At 45.7% G+C, this 22729-nt stretch overlaps 1 protein-coding gene across 1 annotated transcript; it reads right to left on the bottom strand.

Annotated features, from left to right (window-relative positions):
* Positions 1-7527: 7527 nt before the first annotated feature.
* On the bottom strand, positions 7528-10189 carry FZD10 (frizzled class receptor 10; the record flags this gene model as incomplete). Its single annotated transcript, XM_081966801.1, has 1 exon — positions 7528-10189. One exon carries the CDS (start codon positions 10187-10189, stop codon positions 8426-8428), a length of 1764 nt encoding a protein of 587 aa, XP_081822927.1. The 3' UTR covers positions 7528-8425.
* Positions 10190-22729: the final 12540 nt, after the last annotated feature.

The raw sequence follows: 22729 nt of genomic DNA, 5'->3' as shown, positions 1-22729 counted from the left end.
TGACTGCCACTAAGTGTTGTATCTTTTGATTCTTGTTTCTTGTATTTTGATGTACACTGAGAGCTCATATGTACTGAGGACAAATTCCTTGTGTGTCCAATCACACTAGAACGAAGGAGAAATTCCTTGACTGGTTATTGGGAGGGGCTTGGGACCCCTCCCCAGCCAAACATCACTACCCCCAGTCTGCATTCGGTCCACTTCGGTGCCGTCTCTGTTCCTCCCTCATCCTCCTTGTAGTATTGTTCATACTTACTCACTGTAACCCAGAGACAATGGAGCAAGGACTTGCTCATAGCTAGTAGAGTCTGGCTGATTTAATTCTCCCCACCCTCCCAAATCCAGGATTAGGATGGAGGAGGAGTTGGGGGGGGGGAGTGTTGAGAAGAGAGGGTGGTTGGAGAAGGAAGCTTAGCTGGGTTAGACACACCACCCCCACCCCTTGCAAAATGGGGGCTATTTCCTTTTTTCTGCTTTGAGATGGATCTTCAAAGCGTTTCCTGCAGTCTGGTGTCTGCAAATTCATTTCAAGTCAAAAGCTTCTGGTCTTAGGCCTCCTCCTGAAAGAGGTGGGGGGGAGAGGAAGGGGAGGAGAAAGAGAAGGAGGAGAAGAGGGAGAAGGAAAAGAAAAAGAAGAAAAAGAAAAGAAGAGAGGGAAAGGAGGAAGAGGAGGAGGAGGAGAGAGGAGGGGAAGAAAAAGAAGAAGAAGAGGAGGAAGAAAAGGGAAAGAAAAGGGGGAAAGGGAGGAGGAGAGGGAGAAGAGGAAAAAGAGGAGGAAGAGGAGAAAGAAGAGGAGGGAAGTGGAAAGAGGAGGAGGAGGAGAAAGAAGAAGCGGGAAAAGGGAGGAAGAAGAAGAGGAGAAAGAAGAGGAGTGAAGGGGAAGGAGAGGACGAAAAGAGAAGAAAAAGAAGAGGAAGAGGAGGAAGGAAAGAGGAGGAAGAAAAAGGGGGAAGGGAGGAGGAGAAAGTAGAAGTGGATGAAGAAAAAGAGGAATAAGAAAAGGAGAGGAGGAGAAAGGAGAAGAGAGAAGAAAAAGAAGAGGAAGAGTAGAAAGAAAAAGGAAGAAAAAAGAGGGAAGGAGGAGTAGAGGGAGAAGAGGAAGAAAAAAGAGGCATAGGAGAAAGAAAAGGGACGGGGAGGAGGAGAAAAGGGGAAGAAAAGAGAAAGAAGAGGAAGAGAAAGAGGAGGTGGAAGGGAGGAGGTGAAAGTAGAAGGGGAAGAAGATGAACAAGAGAAGAGGAAGAAAAAAGAGAAAGAAAAGTAGAGGGAATGGGAGGGAAGAAGAGGAGAAGAAGGAAGAGGAGGGGAAAGGAGAAGAAAAAGAAGAGGAAGAAGAGGGGGAAGAAGAGTTTCTTTGCAATTGCTTATCTGAATACTGTACTTGGCATTTGAATTAGCTCATCTTGGCTTTTTCAGCAAGCTAATCAGGGCCAGAGTTGGCTGGTTATTGGAAGGGAAACCACTTGGAGATCTCCAAGCCACAGGCTGGATCGAAGAGTTTAAAAAAACAACAACCCAAAACTAAAGGAAAAGAAAACTATGTTGACATTGGGAGTTTCTGGGAGGCTCCTTCAAGGCTTCCCCAGCCTTCCTTGCCGACTCGTTTGGGTGGCGTGCTTCTGTTTTCAGCCAGCTAAAGAAACCCATCCGGAACTTCATGAGGTCATGCACCTTGCGACATCAGCTCGGAGATGGGCCAGGAGCCAGAGCGTCTCTGCAGGGTCTCTGCACCATCACCGATGATCCCTAGCTTGTCTTAAAACAACTCCAGCCCAAAATATCTGATGCTGTCGGTTTCGAAGCAGGTACAGCGAGTAGAAAGGAGTTAATTGGAGGTGGAGGCAGATAATTGGAGTGTGAATCAACCTCTGGTACCTGCACTTGGACTGATGGAGTAAGGCAAGCATCCTTTCATTTTGGAAGCACATCTTCACCTAACAGAACAGAATAATAGTTGGAAGGGACCCTGGAGGTCCTCTAGCCCCCTGCACAAGCACTAGGTCTAGACCTAATCCATCCCATCCGATCTCTTCTTAAAAACCTCCAACGTTGGAGCACCAAACTTCCACTGATGATTTGTTCCCTGTGTCGAGGAAATTAGTTCTCTCTCTTTCTCTCTCTGTCTCTCTCTCTCTTTCTCTCTTTCTGTCTCTCACCCTCTCTGTCTGTCTCTCTCTCTCTTTCTCTGTCTCTTTCTTCTCTTTCTCTTTTTCTGTCTCTTTCTCTGTCTCTCTTTCTCTGTCTCTCTTTCTCTGTCTCTTTCTGTCTCTCTGTCTCTCTCTTTCTCTTTCTCTGTCTCTCTCTTTCTCTCTCTGTCTCTGTCTCTCTTTCTCTGTCTCTTTCTGTCTCTCTCTCTCTCTTTCTCTGTCTCTTTCTCTGTCTCTTTCTGTCTCTCTGTCTCTTTCTCTTTCTCTCTCTCTCTCTGTCTCTCTTTCTCTGTCTCTTTCTGTCTCTCTCTCTCTTCCTCTCTCTCTCTCTCTCTCTCTCTGTCTGTCTGTCTCTTTCTGTCTCTTTCTCTTTCTCTGTCTCTTTCTACTGAAGCTACAACGCAACCTGAAAAAATGACTTACAACCATTTTTCACACTGATGACCATTACAGTATCCCCATGCTCACATCAAAATTCAGGTGCTAGAGAACTGTCTCATATTTATGACGGTTGCCGTGTCCCAGGGTCACGTGATCCCCTTTTGTGACCGTCTGAGAAGCAAAAGTCCACAGGGGAGCCGGATTCGTGAACAATTGTGTTACCAACTTAATAACTGCCATGTTTCATTTAACAACAGTGGCGAGTACGGTCATAAAATGGGGCAACATTCACAAATGTCTCACTTAACAACAAGTACGTTGAGTTCATATGTGGTTGTACATCAAGGACTACCTGTATTTTTCTATCTCTGTGTGTTTCATGACTAGCTACAGTAGATCTATCATATCTGGCTATCAAGCATCTCTCCCTCTTTCTCTCTCCCTCCCTCCCTTTTTCTTTCCCCCTTTCTTTCTCTCCTTTTCTTTCCCTCCCTCCCTTTCTTTCTCTCCCTCTATCTCTCTCACATCCTCTCTAACACCCTTTCTCCCTCCCTCTCTCCCCTTTCTCTCCCCTCTCCCTCTCCCTCTATCTTGCTCACATCCTCTTTCTCTCTCCCTCCCTCCCCTCTCCCTTTCTTTCTCTTCCTCCCTTTCTTTCTCTCCCTCCCTCTCTCTCCCTTTCTTTCTCTCCCTCCCTCTTTCTCTCCTTCCCTCTCCCCTCTTTCCCTCCCTCTCTCTCTCTTACACCCTCTCTCATACCCTATTTCCCCCTCTCTCTCCTTCTCTCTCTCTCTCTCTCTCTCTCTCTCTCTCTCTCTCTCTCTCTCTCATTTCCTCCAATTTAAGGATGTCTTGTGGTTGCTATGATTTGATCAGGGAAAAAGAAAAAAAAAGATGCTGGCATCAGCTGTCCAAAGTTTTAAAAAGTTTTAAGGTAGACTCTGAACACACGCTGAGAGCCATTGTTGTCCCCGGCTTCCCCCATTTCGTGTGTGTGGTGTCTGTGTGTGTGTTGTTTGTGTGTGTGTTCCCTGCTCTCAGTTCCTCTTCCATTGACAACAGAGAGGATTGTGCGCTTTCAAAAGCTCTGGCCTTGTTCTGAAATCTAAGGACCTTTTTGTGATGCAAATAAAATTAACTCGGTCCTTGTTGGCTCCTTTCTTTTCTTTTTCTTTCTTTCTTTCTCTCTCTCTCTCTCTCTCTCTCCCTCCCTCCCTCCCTCCCCCTCCCCCCACTCTGGGGTGCAAGAGAGAGGGAGTTGCAAACACAAAGTATAGGAAGGAACTTCAAGGCAGAGGCAGATTTTGTTCCAAAAGAGGAAATGAGATTCTCTTCTTTTTAAGGATGGTTTTATCCCTGGCAAAAAGAAAAAAAGAAAGAAAGGATGGGAAATTGGGAAAGTGGTCTGACCTCTCTCATCATCCTAACTAAACATCCACACCAAAAATAGTGATTTTATTATTTTAAAAAAGCTCCCAAGCACATTGGAGAAAACAATCAAGAATCAGGGAAAGTACTTTTTCATATATACAGTATATTATTTCATACTATTTGATAAGTATCCAAATATCTATCTACCCATCCTCTCTCTCTCTCTCTCTCTCTCTTTATCTATCTATCTATCTATCTATCTATCTATCTATCTATCTATCTATCTATCTATCTATCATCTATCTATCATCTATCTATCTATCTATCTATCTATCTATCTATCTATCTATCTATCTATCTATCTATCTATCATCTATCCACCCACTCTACCCTCTATCTGTGTCTGCCTGTCTTATGTTTGTCTATCCACTCTATCTTCCTTCTTTCTGTCTGTCTGTCTGTCTATCCACTCTATCTTCCTTCTGTCTGTCTGTCTATCCACTCTATCTTCCTTCTTTCTGTCTATCTATCCACTCTATCGTCTCTCTCTCTCTCTCTCTCTCTATCAATCAATCATTCATCTATCTATGCACTTTATCTTCTGTCTGTCTGTCTCTGTCTATCCACTCTATCTTCTCTGTCTGTCTGTCTGTCCGTCCATCCATCCATCTATCTATGCACTCTATCGTCTGTATCTATCTATCTATCTATCTATCTATCTATCTATCTATCTATCTATCAATCTATCTATCTATCTATCATCTATCTATCATCTATCTATCATCTATCTATCTATCTATCTATCTATCTATCTATCTATCTATCTATCTATCTATCATCTATCTATCATCTATCTATCATCTATCTATCTATCTATCTATCTATCTATCTATCTATCCATCCATCTATCATCTATCTATCTATTGATCCTGTAGACAGACAGACAGACAGACAGACACACAAACAGAATCCTGGACTTACGACAATAATCGAGCACTAAAATTTCTGTTGCCAAGCAGGACAGTTAAGTGAATTTTGCCCCATTTTACAACCTTCCTTGCCACAGTTGTTAAGTGAATCACTGCAGTTGATAAGTTAATTGCACGGTCGTTAAGCAAATCTGGATTCTCAGTTGAGGTGGCTTGTTGGAAGGTCACCAGAGGGGATCATGTGACCTCGGGGACCCTTGCAACCGTCATAAATACGAGTCTGTTGCCAAACGGCTTCAATTTTGATCGCATGACCCTGGGAATGCTGCAACGGTCGTAAGTGTGAAAAATGATCCTAAGTCCATTTTTTTTCCAATGCCGTTGTAACTCTGGTCACTAAATGAATTATTGTAAGTCGAGGACTACCTGTATATCAAATTTAGAGACCGTCCATCTCACCAGAGCGATTCTTGGTGGTGTCAAGTAGACAATCTAAAAAGTTTCTTCCTGAATCTCCAATGACAGGGAAAGAGGAAGAATTACTTTCACCTTGAACCTCCCTGCCCCATTTCCACTTCCTGGCCAACTCCAGAAGAGAGTTCAAAAGTCCCTGCTTTAACCACTGCACCAGACTGCTTGACTCCTAGAGTTGTCAGAGGTAGTGGCTATTCATCAGCTGTGTCCTGCCATCCCTTTTTCACCCCTGCACCCAGAGCTGTCCTCTGCACTCAGCTGGATGCAGGTATTCCTACTACCGTGTTATAAAGCCTTAGTAACGCCACACTCGGAATATTGCATCCAGTTTTGGCCACCCCCAATATAGGAAAAGTGTTGAGATTCTGACAAGAGTGCAGAGAAGAGCGACAAAGATGGTTAGGGGACTGGAGGCTAAAACATATGAAGAACGGTTGCAGGAACTGGGCATGGCTAGTTTAACGAAAAGAAGGAAAAAAAGGAGAGACATGATAGCAGTCTTCCAATGTCTCAGGGGTTGCCCCAAAGAAGAGGGAGTCAAGCTATTCTCCAAAGCACCAGAAAGCAGGATAAGAAGCAATGGGTGGAAACTAATCAAGGAGAGAAGCAACTTAGAACTAAAGAGAAATTTCCTGACAGTTAGAACAATTATTCAGTGGAACAACTTGCCTCCAGAAGTTGTAAATGCTCCAACACTGGAAATTTTTAAGAAGATGTTGGACAACCCTTTGTCTGAAGTGGTGTAGGATTTCCTGCCTAAGCAGGGGGTTGGACTAGAAGACCTCCGTGGTCCCTTCCAACTCTGTTATTCTATTTTATTCTAAATTCTCTTCTCTTCTATAGAGGAGAGGGTCAAAGCACCTCCAAAGCACCTGAAGGCAGGACAAAAAGGAACAGATGGAAACTTATCAAGGAGAGGAGCAACCTAGAACTAAAGAGCAATTTCCTGACAGTTAGAACAATGAATCCATGGGACAACTTGTCTCCACAAGTTGTGAATGCTCCAACACTGGGAGTCTTTAAGAAAAGATTGAATAACCCTCTGTCTGAAGTGGTGTAGGGTTTCCTGCCTAAGCAGGGGGTTGGACTAGAAGACCTCCAAGGTCCCTTCCAACTCATTCTATTCTATTTATTCTTATTATATTCTATTCTATTCTAAAGACTTTGTGTAGGGTTTCCTGCCTAAGTAGGGGGTTGGACTAGAAGACCTCCGAGGTCCCTTCCAACTCATTCTATTCTATTCTATTCTATTTATTCTTATTCTATTCTATTCTATTCTATTCTATTCTATTCTAAAGACTTTGTGTAGGGTTTCCTGCCTAAGTAGGGGGTTGGACTAGAAGACCTCCGAGGTCCCTTCCAACTCATTCTATTCTATTTATTCTTATTCTATTCTATTCTAAAGCCTTTGTGTAGGGTTTCCTGCCTAAGCAGGGGGTTGGACTAGAAGACCTTCGAGGTCCCTTCCAACTCTATTATTCTATTCTGTTCTCCAAAGCACCTGAAGGCAGGAGAAGCAGCAATGGATGGAAACTAATGAAGGGGACAACTAAGCAGAAACTTCCTAACAGTGAGAACAATTAACCAATGGAACAACTTGCCTCTAGAAGTTTGTGGGTGCTCCAGCCATTTTCTTCCTTCCATTAAAAAAGAGCTGTATAGTACCTTTGGCTACTTCACCACTGTGGCATGCCTTAAATGCCCATCAAATTGGTGCCAACCTCCATTGGCATTCCCCTGGTCACCCAAAACTCCCACCCCATCCCACCTCCCCCCCAATGATAGAATGCCGAGGGAGGATCCTCGTTATCAAAGTAGAAGTCGTTTTATTTCTCGCTCGTCATGTTTTAATAAAATAGGGCATGAAAAACAGCTGTATATTACAAATAGAGAAAGCTAAATGTACAAGCCAAGCACACACCTCCATGTGCCCTGGTTTCCCTTTGGGGCCTGGCGGGGGGGGGGAGTGGAGGAAGATGGGAGCGTTTCCTTGATCTATTCATGGATTGAATCTATTTAACAATGAGGAAAGAGTCAATAAGCCCCTTTGGATTCTTTTCACCAACCCGGCCCTCCCTCTCTGCCTCCCTCCCCTTCTCTAAACGTGTCCGATTTCCATTAAAAAGCCACAAAGTGTAACTCTGAAGGGTTCCTAGGGACTAGAACCCCTCTGTTCTTTTGTGAAAAGATTCCCTTCTGTCGCTTTTATGTCTGGCATGGATCTGGGTTGTGGGGGGGAGGGAAACAAGGGGACGAAACGCGGCCGGGGGGGGGGGGGGGAACCTGTATTGCACATTATTTTTCATGGAAGAGACCATTTTGAGAGCCCGTCTTGAGTGATAAAAGGCAAAAAAAATAATAATTATTGAGAACAGGTTCTGCTTTTGCAAAGATTTTAGGGTGAATATAGACTTCTAGTTTCTCTCTGATGTGGCTGCTCCCCTAAAATTCTCTTTCAAGTTTTCTCTTAAAAAACACACACACACACACACAAAAATAGCTCTACAAATACAGTACTTAGGTCTAAAGGGTTAGCAACCTAAAGCAAATCAAATTCCAATATTTACAAGTCAGAACGGCCCAGGTTTTTCATTTTCCAGAAGGCTTGGCCAAACAATCAACAGGGGAAGGAAAGAAGGAGAAAGAAGGAAGGAGAAAGGGAAGGGAAGGAGGAAGGAAGGAAGGAGAGAAACGGGACAAGGGAGGAATGGAAGGAGAAAGAGATGGGACAAGGGAGAAATGGAGGAAGGAAGGAAGTTTTAGTAAAGTTTTTCAAAGCATGTAAAAACTATCAAACTAAGAGAGAGTAGAGAGGGAGGGAAGGAAGAAAAGAAAGGAGGAAGGGAAAAAGAAATGAACGAGAAAGAGTGAAAAAGAAAGAGTATGCTTATGTTTGTTTCACATTCGAGGCACTAATTTTTTTCTCCTGTCTCCTGACCTTGAATTTTATGATTTCAACTCTCTTTTCTTAATTTGCTGTTTGGCAAGACAACAGAAGTTCTAAAAGCATTGAAAAAACCCCACATCTTTAGTCTTGAATGCTATTCTGACTGCTTGGGCATCTCAGTTGCTTTCCAAGTATTCCGATTCATAACATTATTAGGGTCTTATGGTCCACTCTGGTCACACACAGGTCGGTGGTTGCAAAGCCGGCTCGTACTTTGCGTGATGAACTTTGGGCAAAGGCTGGCTGGTCTTTTTGTAAAGACTCCCACTTGCCACCATGCTGGTGGATTTCCGCCGAGTCCTCTTCTTGATCCTCCGGCTAAAAACCCCTTGCCAGGATTGCAGCGTTTTGGATGTCCAAATCCAAACCCCGCTGGTGATGCCCACCACCAGAAGCATAAAGATTTTGACCATAAAGATCTCCACGGCCGGAACCGAGTCACTCATGGTGCAGTCCAGATGCTTGGCGTGATTGTTGACTTTGCATTTTTGCTGGGTGGCCAAAACCTTCCAGTAACCCATGTTCAACCGCTCGTAAAAGTAACAGGCGATGACACACGTGGCCGGCACAGTATACAAGACCGAGAAGACGCCGATCCTCACCATGAGCTTCTCCAGCTTGTCGGTGTTCTCCCCGCCAGTTTTCATCACCCTCCTGATGTGGAAGAGGGCCACAAAGCCCGAAAGGATGAAGGACGTCCCCAGAATGAGATAGCAAGCCAGGGGGACCAGCACAAAGCCAGTCAGCGCATTGACATCCATGCTGCCGACGTAACACAAGCCCGTCAACTCGTCCCCTGCAACGCGGCGCATGACTAAGATCATAATAGTCTTCACCGCAGGGATGGCCCAAGCCGCCAAGTGAAAGTAGCTGCTGTTGGCTTCAATGGCCTCGTGGCCCCACTTCTTCCCCGCGGCCAGGAACCACGTCAAAGTCAGGATCACCCACCACAAGGAGCTGGCCATGCCAAAGTAGTAGAGGATGAGGAAAACCAAGGTGCAGCCGGTGCTCTCCAAACCTTCCTGGATGACGTAGAGTTGGCCGCTGTCCGGATTGCAGGCGATGTTCTCCGCTCCGGAGAAGAGGCGGATGATGTAGCCCAAGGAGTAGACGCAATAGCACATGGACAAGAAGATGATGGGCCTCTCGGGGTACTTGAAGCGCTGGGGGTCGATCAGGAAGGTCAGGACGGTGAAGGCACTGGAGAAGAAGCAGAGGATGGACCACACCGCCATCCAGATGACCGCGAACCGCTTGTCCTCCCAGCTCCAGTAGACGTCCACCCCGGTGGTGCAAAGCGGGGCGCAAGAACCACTCTTCTCCACGTGGTGGAACTTTCCGGGGTTCTCACAGGAGAGCCGACCCAGCCCGTCCTTCTGCTGGGTCAGGTCGTGACCGGCGTTGTGGGGCCTCTGGGGCCAAAGCATGGGAGGGAGCATGCTGGATCCCCGGGGCGGTTCCTCGGAGCCGTTGCTGGGGGCTTCCATGCACAAATAATTGGGGTCGTTTTTGTTGGGCAGCTTGCTGCAATCCAGAGAGTCCGGCCACCTGAAGTTGAACTGCTCCATAATGGGCGAGCACTTGAGCCGGGCCTGCTCGCACATCACCCGGCAGGCCGGGATGGGCGTGGACACCTGCTCGGTGCACATGGGGGCGTAGAGCGAGCAGAGGAAGAATTTGAGGTGGCCATGGCAGCCGTACTCCACCAGCGGGGCGAACTCGTGCAGCTGGATGGCTGCATCCTGCTGGTCCTCGTGGCCCATCAAGTTGGGCATCCTCGTCATGTTGTAGCCGATGTCTTTGCACATGGGGATCTCGATGGGTTGGCACCGGCCGTCCCCGGGCCGCTCGATGTCGATGGAGCTGATGCCAAAACAGGAGCACACCAAATGCAGCACCACCCCCAGAGTCGGTCTGGAGCTCCGCCGCCAGCAGCTCATGTTGGCCAACTGGGAAGCTGCCCCACCGCTCCGCGGAACCCCGAAGTCCTGCTGCTGGTGGAGGAGGGCAGGGAAGGGCGGGAGAAGTGACCCACCGGGAGTGGGGGACGGTCAGATCACGGGCCCCCGACTCTCCTCCGAAGCCCTCTTCGGAAAGGACTCAAGCCTCATCCAATCCGGCTTCATGGCGATCGCCGCGCTCTCGAATCCCACCGCAAAACAAAAGCTTGGGAAACTCCGCTCACTTCCAGCAAAAGCGGGACATTCCCACGCTAGTCCGGCTCCGTCGCCCGGGTTGGAGGGTCTCAAGCTCGGTGGGGCAAGGGGAGAGGAAGCGGACGCGCGCCTCTCGCGGCGCTCCATGCGCGGGGTGACTTACAGCGGCTCGGCATGCCGGGGGACCGTTTTCAAAAAAAATAAAAAATCTTCCACGCCGCCCTCTCGCTCGCCGGCAGCCAGGGAAGCAGGATGCGAATTTCCCCGGCTCCTTTCTCTGTAGGGTAGCTGGAGGGGGGGGAATCCTCTGCCCCCGTGCTGGCCAGTGCCTTGCTTTCCCCGGGCGGCTGCCGGCACCCTTCTCCGGCTGCTTCTGCGGAGCTTTCTGCTCCGAGAAATCGGGCGCTCGGCTGACTTTGCGTCTCCGCCCCCCTTCGGGTGGAGAAGGGGGGGGGGGGGCTCAGCCGGGCTGGGTGGGGAAAGAGAGAGGGAGGGCAGAATAAGCGGCCAGCCGGAGGAAAGGGAGAGTCGGGGCCGCCGCCTGAGCTCGAATCGAGACGGAGCGCTGGGTGGCCAAGGCGCGCGTAAAAGCGCAGCGCCCTCTCCAAAAGCGCTCGCTTTCTCCAGAGCGCGCGCTCGCCAAAAAAAAGTAAGTCCAGGGTTTTGCAGCTGCTAAAGTCGGGAGGGGGAAAGTCGGGAGGGCTTAGGAGGCGGGAGCAGCAGCAGCAGCAGCAGACCGTGATGCGGACCCGCGCACGCGCACAGATCCGGCCATAGCCCCCCTCCTCTTATTCCCTCTCTCACTTCCACTGGGCTCCCCTCCGCCTCCTTTGCGCGCCTCTCTCTCGTTTTGCATGAGAAAAGAGGCGAAGCCGGCTGTCCCTTTTGCGCCGGCACCTACGGGGCGCCTTGGAGCTGAAGAAAGGAAGCCCGGGTGGGGGTGGGGGGTACGGGGGGGGGGCTGAAGAGAGAGAACAAAAAAAAAAAAAAAGAGAGAAGCCCTTGATCGGCGCGCGTTCCCAAAACTTCCCTCCCCCCTCCTTCCGCCCTCTTTAAGACTTTTTCAACTTTCTCCCCTGATCCTTGCAAATAGGGGGGGGGGCGTTGTTGCAAGGATGGAGTAAAAGAGGAGGAAGAGCTTACAGCCCATCTGAGTTGCGTTTATTGATTTATGTGATGGTTGTAACTCTCCCTTTTTTTCCAGAATGTGGACTGGGGTTATCCCTAAAATGACCCGGTGAGGGAGGTTGGGCGGAGAATTTGGTCCCCATCACTCCTTCGTCTGGATCTCCTTGATCTGCTCTGCTACACTAGCTGCCATCCTCTTCATCCTCTTCAATCATTCTCATCATCCACCCCACCTTTGTCTCCCAGAAGCAGAAGCTCCTCCGTGCCCCCTTTTGGACCCATCCTCATTTCATTCTAAAAGGTTGCCAAGCCACCTGATTGGAAATGATGGACTTTGCAACATTCTGGAGGTTCTGGAACTCTTTGAACCTCCTGGTAAGCCTTGTCAGCTTTTAAGATGTGTGGACTTCAACTCCCAGAGGTTCCCCAGACAGCATCGGAGGTGAATTTGTTGAAGCGTGGCTGGCTGGGGAATTCTGGGAGTTGAAGTCCACCCTCTTGATGCATTCAATAATTCCTAGGGTGTTTTTTCCCCCCAACGTGGAGAGCCACATTTGGTTTTGAAATGGTACTACAGCAGAAGCTTCCTCTCCAAGCCCAACATCTCCTTTTAATTACCACTTAATTAAGATTAAAATGACATGGCATGATTCAACATCTGATAACCTCTGGCAAATGACACAGTTTGTGCTAGATCTAGAGATCCTTTCAAAATTACAACTCCGTGTGAACTTCTGGAAGCTAGAAGTTGTAGCAACTAATGGAGAATCTGAACTAAGGTTTGGGGTGGGGGTGGGGGGGTTCCAGTTGGGTTTGTCTGGGCCTTTCCAGCTTCAGTTGGAAGAAAATGGCTCCTTTCCCAGCTAACCCATCCTCTCTGTCGCTGCCTCTAGCACCATGAAAACAGGCCTGTAAAAACTTCCACAATTTAACCTGGCTGGCTGTTATTTTTGTACATGTAAAAGGAAAGCTTTTCTTGGAAATGTCTTGAGTTCCACAGAAAAAAAAAAGAAAGAAAGAAAGGAGGGAGGGAGAAAGAAAAAGAAAAGAAAGAGAAAATAAGAAAGAAAAAGAGAGAGAAAAGAAAGAAAAAAGAAAAGAGAGAAAGGGAGAGGGAGAGAAAAAAGAAAGAAAGAGAAAAAGGAAAGAAAGAAAAATGAAGAAAAAAGGAAGGAAAAAAAAAAGGAAAGGAAAAAAGAGGGGGGGAAAGGATTTGTTTAAAAACAACAGTGGAGGTTTTAAAGGGATTGTATTTGAATGCTTTTTATTGCCTGGGTAATAAAAAGTCTGGCTCAAAAACTCATAAAAACCAAGTTGGCTCAGAGGTTTGGGGGGGGGGGTTCTCTCTGTTTATGGAATGGAAGCTTTGATGGCAAAAGGAGACGATTCATCCCAAATCTGAGCAACCAAATGTTAGATGCCTAGGTCTTTTCTGGGGGGGGGGGGGCTAAAGAACTTAAAGTACACCCCTCCCCCACCACCCAAACAATAGGGAGATAAAGTGAAAATATCCTGAAGAGTGAGACAGAGAAATATTGCATTTCTTCAATTTTTTTTTGGGGGGGGGGGAATATGCAGATCGCATTTGGAAGGGGGGGGGGAAACAAGGAGAAGTCTGCAGTGATTTGTCTATGGAGATTCTTCAGAGCTGAAGAAACTTCTTGGATGAGAAGCAAAACGCCTTCAAAGAAAAACGAAGTCCAATTCTTTTCTTTCCTTTTCCTTTCTCTCCTTCTATCTCTCTTTTCTTTCCTTACCTTCCCTCTCCTTCTTCTACCTTCCTTTCTTTTCCTTTCTTTTCCGTTTCTCCCTTCCCTTCCCTTTCCTTCTTTCCTTTCCTTTCCCTTCCCTTCTTTCTTTTCTTTCCTTTCCCATCCCTTCTTTCTTTTCTTTTCCTTCCTTTCCTTCTACCTTTCCTTTCCTTCTTCTATCTTCCTTTCTTTTCCTTTCTTTCCTTTTCCTTTCTCTCCTATCTTCCTCCCTTCCCTTCCCTCTCCTTCTACCTTCCTTTCTTTTCCTTTCTTTTCCGTTTCTCCCTTCCCATCCCTCCCTTTCCTTTCCTTTCCCTTCCCTTCTTTCTTTTCTTTTCCTTCCTTTCCTTCTACCTTTCCTTTCCTTCTTCTATCTTCCTTTCTTTTCCTTTCTTTCCTTTTCCTTTCTCTCCTATCTTCCTCCCTTCCCTTCCCTCTCCTTCTACCTTCCTTTCTTTTCCTTTCCTTTCCGTTCCTCCCTTCCCATCCCTCCCTTTCCTTTCCTTTCCCTTCCCTTCTTTCTTTTCTTTTCCTTCCTTTCCTTCTACCTTTCCTTTCCTTCTTCTATCTTCCTTTCTTTTCCTTTCTTTCCTTTTCCTTTCTCTCCTATCTTCCTCCCTTCCCTTCCCTCTCCTTCTACCTTCCTTTCTTTTCCTTTCCTTTCCGTTCCTCCCTTCCCATCCCTTCCTTTCCTTTCCCTTCCCTTCCTTCTTTCTTTCCTCCCCTTTCCTTCCCCCTCCCCCTCCCCAAAGTGCTTTTTCAACTGGACTGACTGTTTTTTTCTTGGAAGACGTTTCGCTTCTCACCCAAGAAGCTTCTTTAGCTGAAGAGGCTGAATGAGCTGAAGAAACTTCTTGGGTGAGGCTGTGTGGCTAAGCGAGACAGCAGCTAAGTCAGTTTGGCCCCATTTCATGAACTTTCTGGCCACGGCTGTTAAACGAACCACTGCAGCCGTTAAGTTCGTGACACAGTTGCGAAGTTGAATCTGGCTTTGCTTGTCGGAAGGCCACAAAAGGGGGGTCGCATGAGCCCAGGACGCCTGCAACCGTCATAAATACGAGTCAGTTGCCAAGCGCCTGGATTTTGATTGCATAACCATGGGGAAAACTGGTGATGAGTCACTTCCCCACCCACCCCAGTCCTGTCGTAACATTGAATGGTCATTTAATGAATGGTGGTTACCTCAAGGATCACCTGTATGAAAGAAATGCAGCTAAACAGATCGTAGTTTTGCAGAGTGTATGAATTGGACAAGCCACACTACGTTGAGACTCTGGAAAGAGTGCAGAGAAGAGCAACCAGGATGATGAGGGGACTGGAGGCCAAAACATACGATGAACGGTTGCAGGAACTGGGCATGGCTGGTCTAGTGAAGAGAAGGACCAGGGGAGACAGGAGAGCATCTTCCAATGTTTGAGGGGCTGCCCCCTTCCTCTATGGCAGTCCTTCAAATGTGAGTTACTAATACCACTCTATAAAGCCTTAGTAAGGCCACACTTAGAATTCTGCCTCTAGTCTTGGTGACCACACTATAAAAAAAAGACGTTGAGACTCTAGAAAGAGTGCAGAGAAGAGCAACCAGGATGATGAGGGGACTGGAGGCTAAAACATACGATGAACGGTTGCAGGAACTGGGCATGGCTAGTCTAGTGAAGAGAAGGACCAGGGGAGACAGGAGAGCAGACTTCCAATATTTGAGAAAGGGCTGCCACAGAGAGGAGGAGGAGGTCAACCTATTCTCCAAAGCACCCGAAGGCCAGACGAGGAATAATGGATGGAAACTGAACAAGGAGAGATTCAATCTGGAACTAAAGAGTTATTTCTTGGCAGTGAGAACAATCAATCCATGGAACAGAAGTTGCCTTCGGAAGTTGTGGGAGCTTCATCGCTTGAGGCTTTCAAGAAGAGACTGGTCAGAAATGGTTGAAGGTCCTCCTGCTTGGGTGGGGGTGGGGGGTTGACCTACATGATCCCTTCCAACTGTAATCCAGATTCTGGGTCCCTGTATATATGAAGTAAGTGTATATGTATGTGTGATTTACGTCTTTATTTGGGAATGGAGTTGGTTGCATTCCTGGGCATTGGTAGAGGTCTTAGCTACACACACACACCTACTTATACGCTCCAGAGTCCGGACCTCTTTCTCTGATTCAGCATAAAGCAACCCCCTCTGAAAGTGGATTAATAAAGAATTTCTATTCTCTCTGAAACAAAGCTTGTTTTTCTTAGCCGTCCTCTGCACTGTAGACCTTTCTATGTGCCACTCAGATGGGGGGTCACGGAAAAAAAAAAGATTCACACAGAGGGAAATTTATAAAGACACCCCCCCACACACACACCTCTCTCTCTCTCTTTCTGAACAGGGTTCAAATGACGGTGGTTTGGCTAACATGTCCCAGGCTGTCCGTCCTGCCGCTATCGCCATCAGAAATAAGTTTTTAAAGAAATTCTAAAAGTTTGGACTGAAACTTTTGGGTCTTCGTTCTTGTCCGAAATGTGGCTTGTCCGTCCCTCATTCCTTCATCTTTGTCTTCATCTTTGCTGGGAGGGGTGGGAAGAAGTGAAACATACAACAGTCACACACAAACTCAAGAGATTCCCCTGGTAGAAATTCCTGTCTCTTAATGGGTCTGACTTCGCTTGTGGAAGTGAAGGGTTTTCAACCGCTTTGGATAATTGGCTAATGTCTTTCTTTCTTTTTCTTTCTTTCTTTCTTTCTTTCTTTCTTTCTTTCTTTCTTTCTTTCTTTCTTTCTTTCTTTCCCTTTCTTCCCTCTCTCCCTCCTTTTTTCTTTTTTCTTTCTTCATTCTTTCTCCCCTCCTTCCTTCTTTTCTTCCTTTCTTTCCCTTTCTTCCCACCCGTCCTTCTTTCTTTTCTTTTTCTTTCTTTCTTTCTTTCCCTTTGTTCCCTCCCCCTTCCTTCCCTCATTCCTTCCTTATTTATTTATTTATTTATTTTCTTCTTTCTTTCTTTTCTCCTTCCTTCCTTTCCTTTTCTTTCTTCCCTCTCTCCTTCTTTCTTTCCTTTCTTTCTTTCTTCCCTCCTTTCTTTCTTTCTTTCTCTTTCTTCCCTTCTTTCTTTTTTCTTCTATCTCTTTCTTTCTTTACTCCTTTCTTTCTTCTTTTCTTTCTTTCTTTTTTCTTTCTTGAAAAGATTGTGGTGATGGGAATTAAAACAGCCACTTTCTTGAATTAGCTTTCATTTCGGTATGACTGCTTTAAAGGAGAGGGTTGGAGGGAACAGATGGAAGGAAAGGAAGGAAGGAGAGAGAGAGAGCAAGAAAGAAAGCAAAGGAAGAAGGATAAGGGAAAGAAGGGAAGAAAGAAATGAGATACAAAGTAAGCAAGAAAGAGACCAGGAAGCAAAGGAAAGGAAGGACAGAAAGAAAGAAAGAGGGATAAGAAAGGAGGAAGGAAGGAGATAAAGCAAGTAAGAGACAAACGAAGGAAGGACAGAAAGAAGGAAAAGAAAGGAAGAAAAAAAGGATAGAATCAGCAACTGGGAAATCAATAATAAATACAAAGGCCCCTGTGATGGCTGCTGCCGAAGAAAATATATATATTTATAAATGTATTTCTTTCTTTAAAAGCTCCTTTCCCACCCACCCCCACCAAGGAGTGTTATTTGGCACAGCGGGCACCCCCACTGGGAGACTTTTTCTGGCCTTGGCCTCCCCCCCCCCCCAACCCTCTGGGCAAATGTTATAGAGAACCGAGGAAGAATTTTCTGCTTGCCTTTTTTCCCCCCTCCCTTGTCTTCTTCGCCTTTGTCTTCTTTGAAGAATGACTTTAGACATTTTATTTACATATTTAACCATGGATGAAAGGGGGGGGGGCTGGGGCTGGGGGAGCCGAAAGCATGTACATCCCTGGTGGAAATTGCAAGATCTTGAAATGCATGGAAACGGGGGGGGGGGGGAGGGTTTTTTTTGGGGGGGAGGGGGACATTGGAAGCCAAGTTTTTTTTTTTTTTAATGAAGCTTTGTAACTAAACATGATTTCAAATAATGACGCAAGTTCAGCCTTGGAAATATGTTTTAGCCGTAACTCTGCCCTCATGTAAATTCTCCCCAACCTTCCTTCCAAATGACATCATAGAATCCCTTCCAGCACTGATGATGTTCCCTAGTTGGGTAATAAAATGTCTGCAAGGAAATAACCAGGCTTGGAGACCCACAGTCATCGTCCTCCTCCCCACTCCCTTCCTGCCTCCTCTCCCTCTCCTCCTCCTCCTCCTCTCTGCAAACTCCACTCTTTTAGCACTGATGATGTTACCTAGTTGGGTAAATGAAATGTCCTCAAGAAAGAGAAGCAAGCTCAGAGATCACACAATCCTCCTTTCCATTCTGCAAAGCTCACTCCCTCTCAGTGCTGATGATGTTCCCTAGATAGGTCCTGAAATGTCTGCCAGAAAACCACCAAGCTCAAGGAGCACCAAGGACCCGACAGTTCCTCCTCCTCTTCCTCCTCCTCCTCCTCCTCCTCCTCCTCCTCCTCCTCCTCCTCCTCCTCCTCCTCCTCCTCCTCCTCCTCCTCCTCCTCCTCCTCCTCCTCCTCCTCCTCCTCCTCCTCCTCCTCCTCCTCCTCCTCCTCCTCCTCCTCCTCCTCCTCCTCCTTCTCCACTCCGCAAACCCCACTTCCTTCTAAAACACTGATGATGTTACCTAGTTGAGTAATAAAACATGTGTAAGTAAACAAGTTCAGAGAGCACTGAGGATCGCACTGTTTTCCTCCTCCTCCTCCCATCTCCTCCACTTCATAAGCCCTACTCCCTTTTACCACTGATGATGTTACCTAGTTGGGTAATGAAACGTCTGCAAGAAAACAACCAAGCTCGGAGAGCATCCATCCTTTTAAACCCGAGGGACAAATATTCTCCTCTTATCGGCATCATAGAATCATAGGGCTGGAGGGGACCTTAGAGGTCTTCTAGTCCAACCCCCCTTCTCAAGGCAGGAGACCCCTTATGTGTCTTAAAAGTCCCCTCCCTCAAGCAGAAGCATCTTGCAACTCCAGAGAGCAATTAAATCGTTTTTGTTTGTTTGGGGCAACTGTGGAAGGCGGGCTGCCCTGTGTACACTCAGCCCTGGGAGGATCGTAACAGATCCGGATTACTGTCGTAACGCAAAAGAAGATTCATCTCTCTGATGCATGTCCTATTCCCCAGAGGCAGGAGGAAAGGAAGAGTTGAGGAAAATCCTTTTCAGTTAATTGGGAGGCCGGGAACCAACCCTCTGTAGATGAGAGCCGGAAAAACAAGATAGGGGAAAGCGAAAATCATCTCAAAAAATCTAGATAATGCTGCGGCCAGTCCTTGAACTGGCTCCTTCCAACGCCCCACGCTTCAGGAGTGACATGCTGTACTCTCCAACTTGCCACGAAATCTTCTCCCAAGGTTCAATCGAAACCAGTGACAGCAATACAGGCATATCAAGCTAAAGGTTCCCCTCGCACATATGTGCTAGTCGTTCCCGACTCTAGGGGGTGGTACTCATCTCCGTTTCAAAGCCGAAGACCCAGCGCCGTCCGAAGACGTCTCCGTGGTCATATGGCCGGCAGGACTCGACGCCGAAGGTGCACGGAACGCTGTTCTCTTCCCACCAAAGGTGGTTCCTATTTGCCTACTTGCATTTTTAACGTGCTTTCGAACTGCTAGGTTTGCAGAAGGTGGGACAAGTCACGGGAGCTCACTCCGCTATGTGGCGCTAGGGATTCGAACTGCCGACCTCTCTGATCGACAAGCTCAGCATCTTAGCCAGTGAGCCACCGTGTTCCCACATCACCGCAAGTGGAATTGAACCCCAAATATATGTTGTACGCTGTAAGGGAGACCTTTCTTTTTTCTTTTTTATCTCCCAAGTTTTAAATTTTTTTACAAAGACATCAACTCAATGTGTGAACAGTGTGGCCCCTGGGTACCTTACATTCTATGACAAGCAAAACTAATAAAATTACTCATAATTATTGCACTCAATCAACTTACGTTCTTTCTAATAATAATGCACATTTATGTTGCAATCTATCGTTATTCAATTCTTCCATCTTTCCTCTTATTGTTACTTTTATTATATAAAAATGTATGCACTAGTATTCCCCCTTCTCTTATTTCTGATAATATTCTTAAGCTCCACCCCTTTTGTTCCCCCAGCCCCTGGTAAAATAGATGTCCACAATTCATAGTATTCGGTATCTTCTTTCTGCTTAATTTTGCAATGACAAATCTATCCATTTCTGCACAGTCCGCGATCTTCTTCATGATCTCTTCATCTCACGGCGTTTCTTCATTTTTCCAATATTGTGCGAATATAACACACACACATATATATAATATGTATATCCTCGCTGCTCTTACAGCATGTTATGTGAAATCCATACTTTTCTTCTCTGATTTTTCTGGCATCGCACCGAATAAAAACAGTTCAGGTTTAAAATTGTTAATATTTAAGTTAAAAAATGATAATATTAAGAAGCACCCCTCCCCTCTCCAGGGGTTCTTAATATTATCGTCCCCACCCACCCGCTGATTTTTCAAGGGATCCTTGTTTCAAAAGATGGATCCCGGTGACATCTAAGGGGCTGCCCCAAAGAAGAGGGAGTCAAACTATTCTCCAAGGCACCTGAGGATAGGACAAGAAGCAATGGGTGGAAACTAATCAAGGAGAGAAATAACTTAGAACTGAGGAGAAACTTCCTGACAATAAAGAATTCTGTTCTGTTCTTTTTACATTCTATTCTATTCCATTCCTTACTCTGTTCTACTCTATTCTATTCTGTTATACTCTATTCTACTCTATTCTATTCCATTATTTCATTCCCTATTCCATTCCATCCCATTCCATTTTATTCTATTCCATTCCATTCTATTCTCTATTCTATTCTATTCCATTCCATTCCTTATTCTGTTCTGTTCTGTTCTATTCTAAATTCAAAAAAGGCTGAGAGATGATGGATAGATATAAAATTTTGTAATACTGGGAGGACATTAGGGGAAGACTAAATATTAAGCATATTTAAATGTATCATTATGATTAATAATAAGCAAAACATATTGGAATTGATAGCTTTAAGGATTACTAATCCAGGGATTTTAGAGACATAACTTTGGGACCAATTTTTTAAATTAATAAATGGTTTTATTGGTGATTACTGAGATATAAATTTGGTGAAATATAAGTAATATTTAAAATACTAAAATATTGGTGATCTTACAGGGGTCAAGAAACATATTGCAAGGCATGAGATTGGTGCTTAAATATATCTTTGGCAAAAGCAGTAAAGAAGCATTAAGATAGAACAGTATTGTTTAAAGATAATGGGAGGAATGTGGAAGAACCCCAATAAATGGGGCTGTGTGTGTGTTATAAATGGGGAAAAATAGCATTTTATAAATCGATATAGAAAAAAGAATGTTTTCTACCTATAATAAGTTTATTAAGTTAGAAGTCAGAAGACAAAAGCTGTGTATATGTAATTGTAGTATTATTGTTAGAGTCATGTAAAAATGTATTGACCCAGACATCAATCTGTCCACAAAAGATATTGGCTGTTAAAGGAAAACTGCAAATAAAACCTAAAGAAAACCAATCAACCTTGGGTTTGTGGGTAAGCCGAATTGCAAACCCACCATCTCTGCCCAGCTTGAATCTCACACAACCCACAAAGAAAGTTGGTTTGGCTGAAAGAAAGTGGCAGTCGCACAGGGGCAGATGGGACGGCGCTCCAGAGGGTCAACGTCATTGCCCAGAGGATCACGGGTTGCCCCCTCCCCTCCTTGGAAGAGCTTTATAGCTCCCGCTGCCTTAAGAAAGTCCAAAACATCCTTAAAAGATCCATCTCATCCTGGGCACCCCTTTTTTTTTTTTTTGAACTATTACCATCTGGCAGCCGGTACAGGGCAATAAAAACAAGGCCAAACAGGCTGAAAAACAGCTTCTACCCCAAAGCAATAACTATATTGAATTCTACTATATTGTTGCCGAAAATGACAGGCTTAGACGTCTCGGGATACAGGAAAAGTTTATTTGGCAGCCAGGTTCAGAAACTAGCACACGGCTAACATTGCAAATTCTGAACCCCCTTCATTATCGAAGCACGCATTCTTGTACATTCTCAAAAGCAGCGCAACGCGGAAATACTTAACTCATTTCTTATTGGTCATTTTGGGGGAAAAGCCTTGTAAGTAGATGGGGGTCTTACTTCTCCTTTTGTTCTTGGGACACAGGTATGGAGTACGTGTCATTAACAAACTTTATTTGAACCTTGTGGTTTGGACTTTTGACATAGGGGACGTTGGCTGGAACATCTTGTGATTGGAGGCTGATGACATTTCCCTGTCCCTTTAAAAGCAAGCTTCTAACTGTCCCTTTTATGCCACGTCTTCATTCTTATATTTTAATCCATATTTTATTCTACTTTAATATAGTGTAGTATTAATGCAACACCAGGGGTTTTCAATGCAGTTGTATAGGATGTGAAGCATGTGTGTTTGCGTTCTATTTTTATAGTTATAATGTACACTTAATTTCGTTGCACAAGGTGCAATGACAATAAAGTAATTTAATAAACGAACTAACAAAGCAATGAGGATCTCCCTCCTCCCGGGGCCTATTTTTGGGGGTTTTTTTCCCCCCAGTTTTCCCACCCACTTTTGGGGCCAAAAGGATGGCCCCTGTGAGAAGGAGACTTCCAAAGGATGCCCAGAAGTTTTAAAAGGTTTTTTCCCCTGACGATGTGGAACTTCAGATCCCCAAATGACTCTTGCGTTCTTTCTTTTTTTAAACCAGTTTTTTTTTTAAATCCACCCCAGCAAACAAAATGACTCTCTTTTCTCTCTCTCCCCATCCCCTCCTCCTTCCACCCAAACCCACTCCTCTCTTTTAATACAATTTTGGCCGGCCTTCGTATTGTGTTTTTTTCCTTTTTCTTCTCCCACCCTCCCTTGCAAAAGGGTCTTTTCTCCTTCTCTGGAACCAAGTTTGAAATATTACTGCCTTTCCACAGGGTGCCAGGGTATGAAATGCACATCTGAGCGTCCCTTTTTAATCCCTTTTCTTAGCCTCGCTTTGGATCAGGGACGGGGCCGGAGGGACACCCCGCTGTTTCTGGCTGCAGGGAGAGAATTTGCTCTTCCTGATCTTTCCATTCCCACAGTCTTGAAAACAACACCAGGGGCGGACCCCCTCCAATCAAATTAGATTAAGCTCCATCTCTTTTTCCCAGCCTGATTGCCTTTTCACTGTCCAAATTTCCCCGGTTCAGCTTCCTGCTAGCTTAAAGACACAGGCTGCTGCTGCTGCTGCTGCTGCTTCTTCTTCTCCTTCTCCTTCTCCTTCTCCTTCTCCTTCTCCTTCTCCTTCTCCTTCCTTCTTCTTCTTCTTCTTCTTCTTCTTCTTCTTCTTCTTCTTCTTCTTCTTCTTCTTCTTCTTCTTCTTCTTCTTCTTCTTCTT

Source organism: Natrix helvetica (genome assembly GCF_964273705.1).
Source record: "Natrix helvetica genome assembly, chromosome: 14".
NCBI lineage: Eukaryota > Metazoa > Chordata > Lepidosauria > Squamata > Natricidae > Natrix > Natrix helvetica.
Note: the sequence above shows the minus strand (reverse complement) of the source record. Positions and strands in the feature narration are given on the sequence as shown.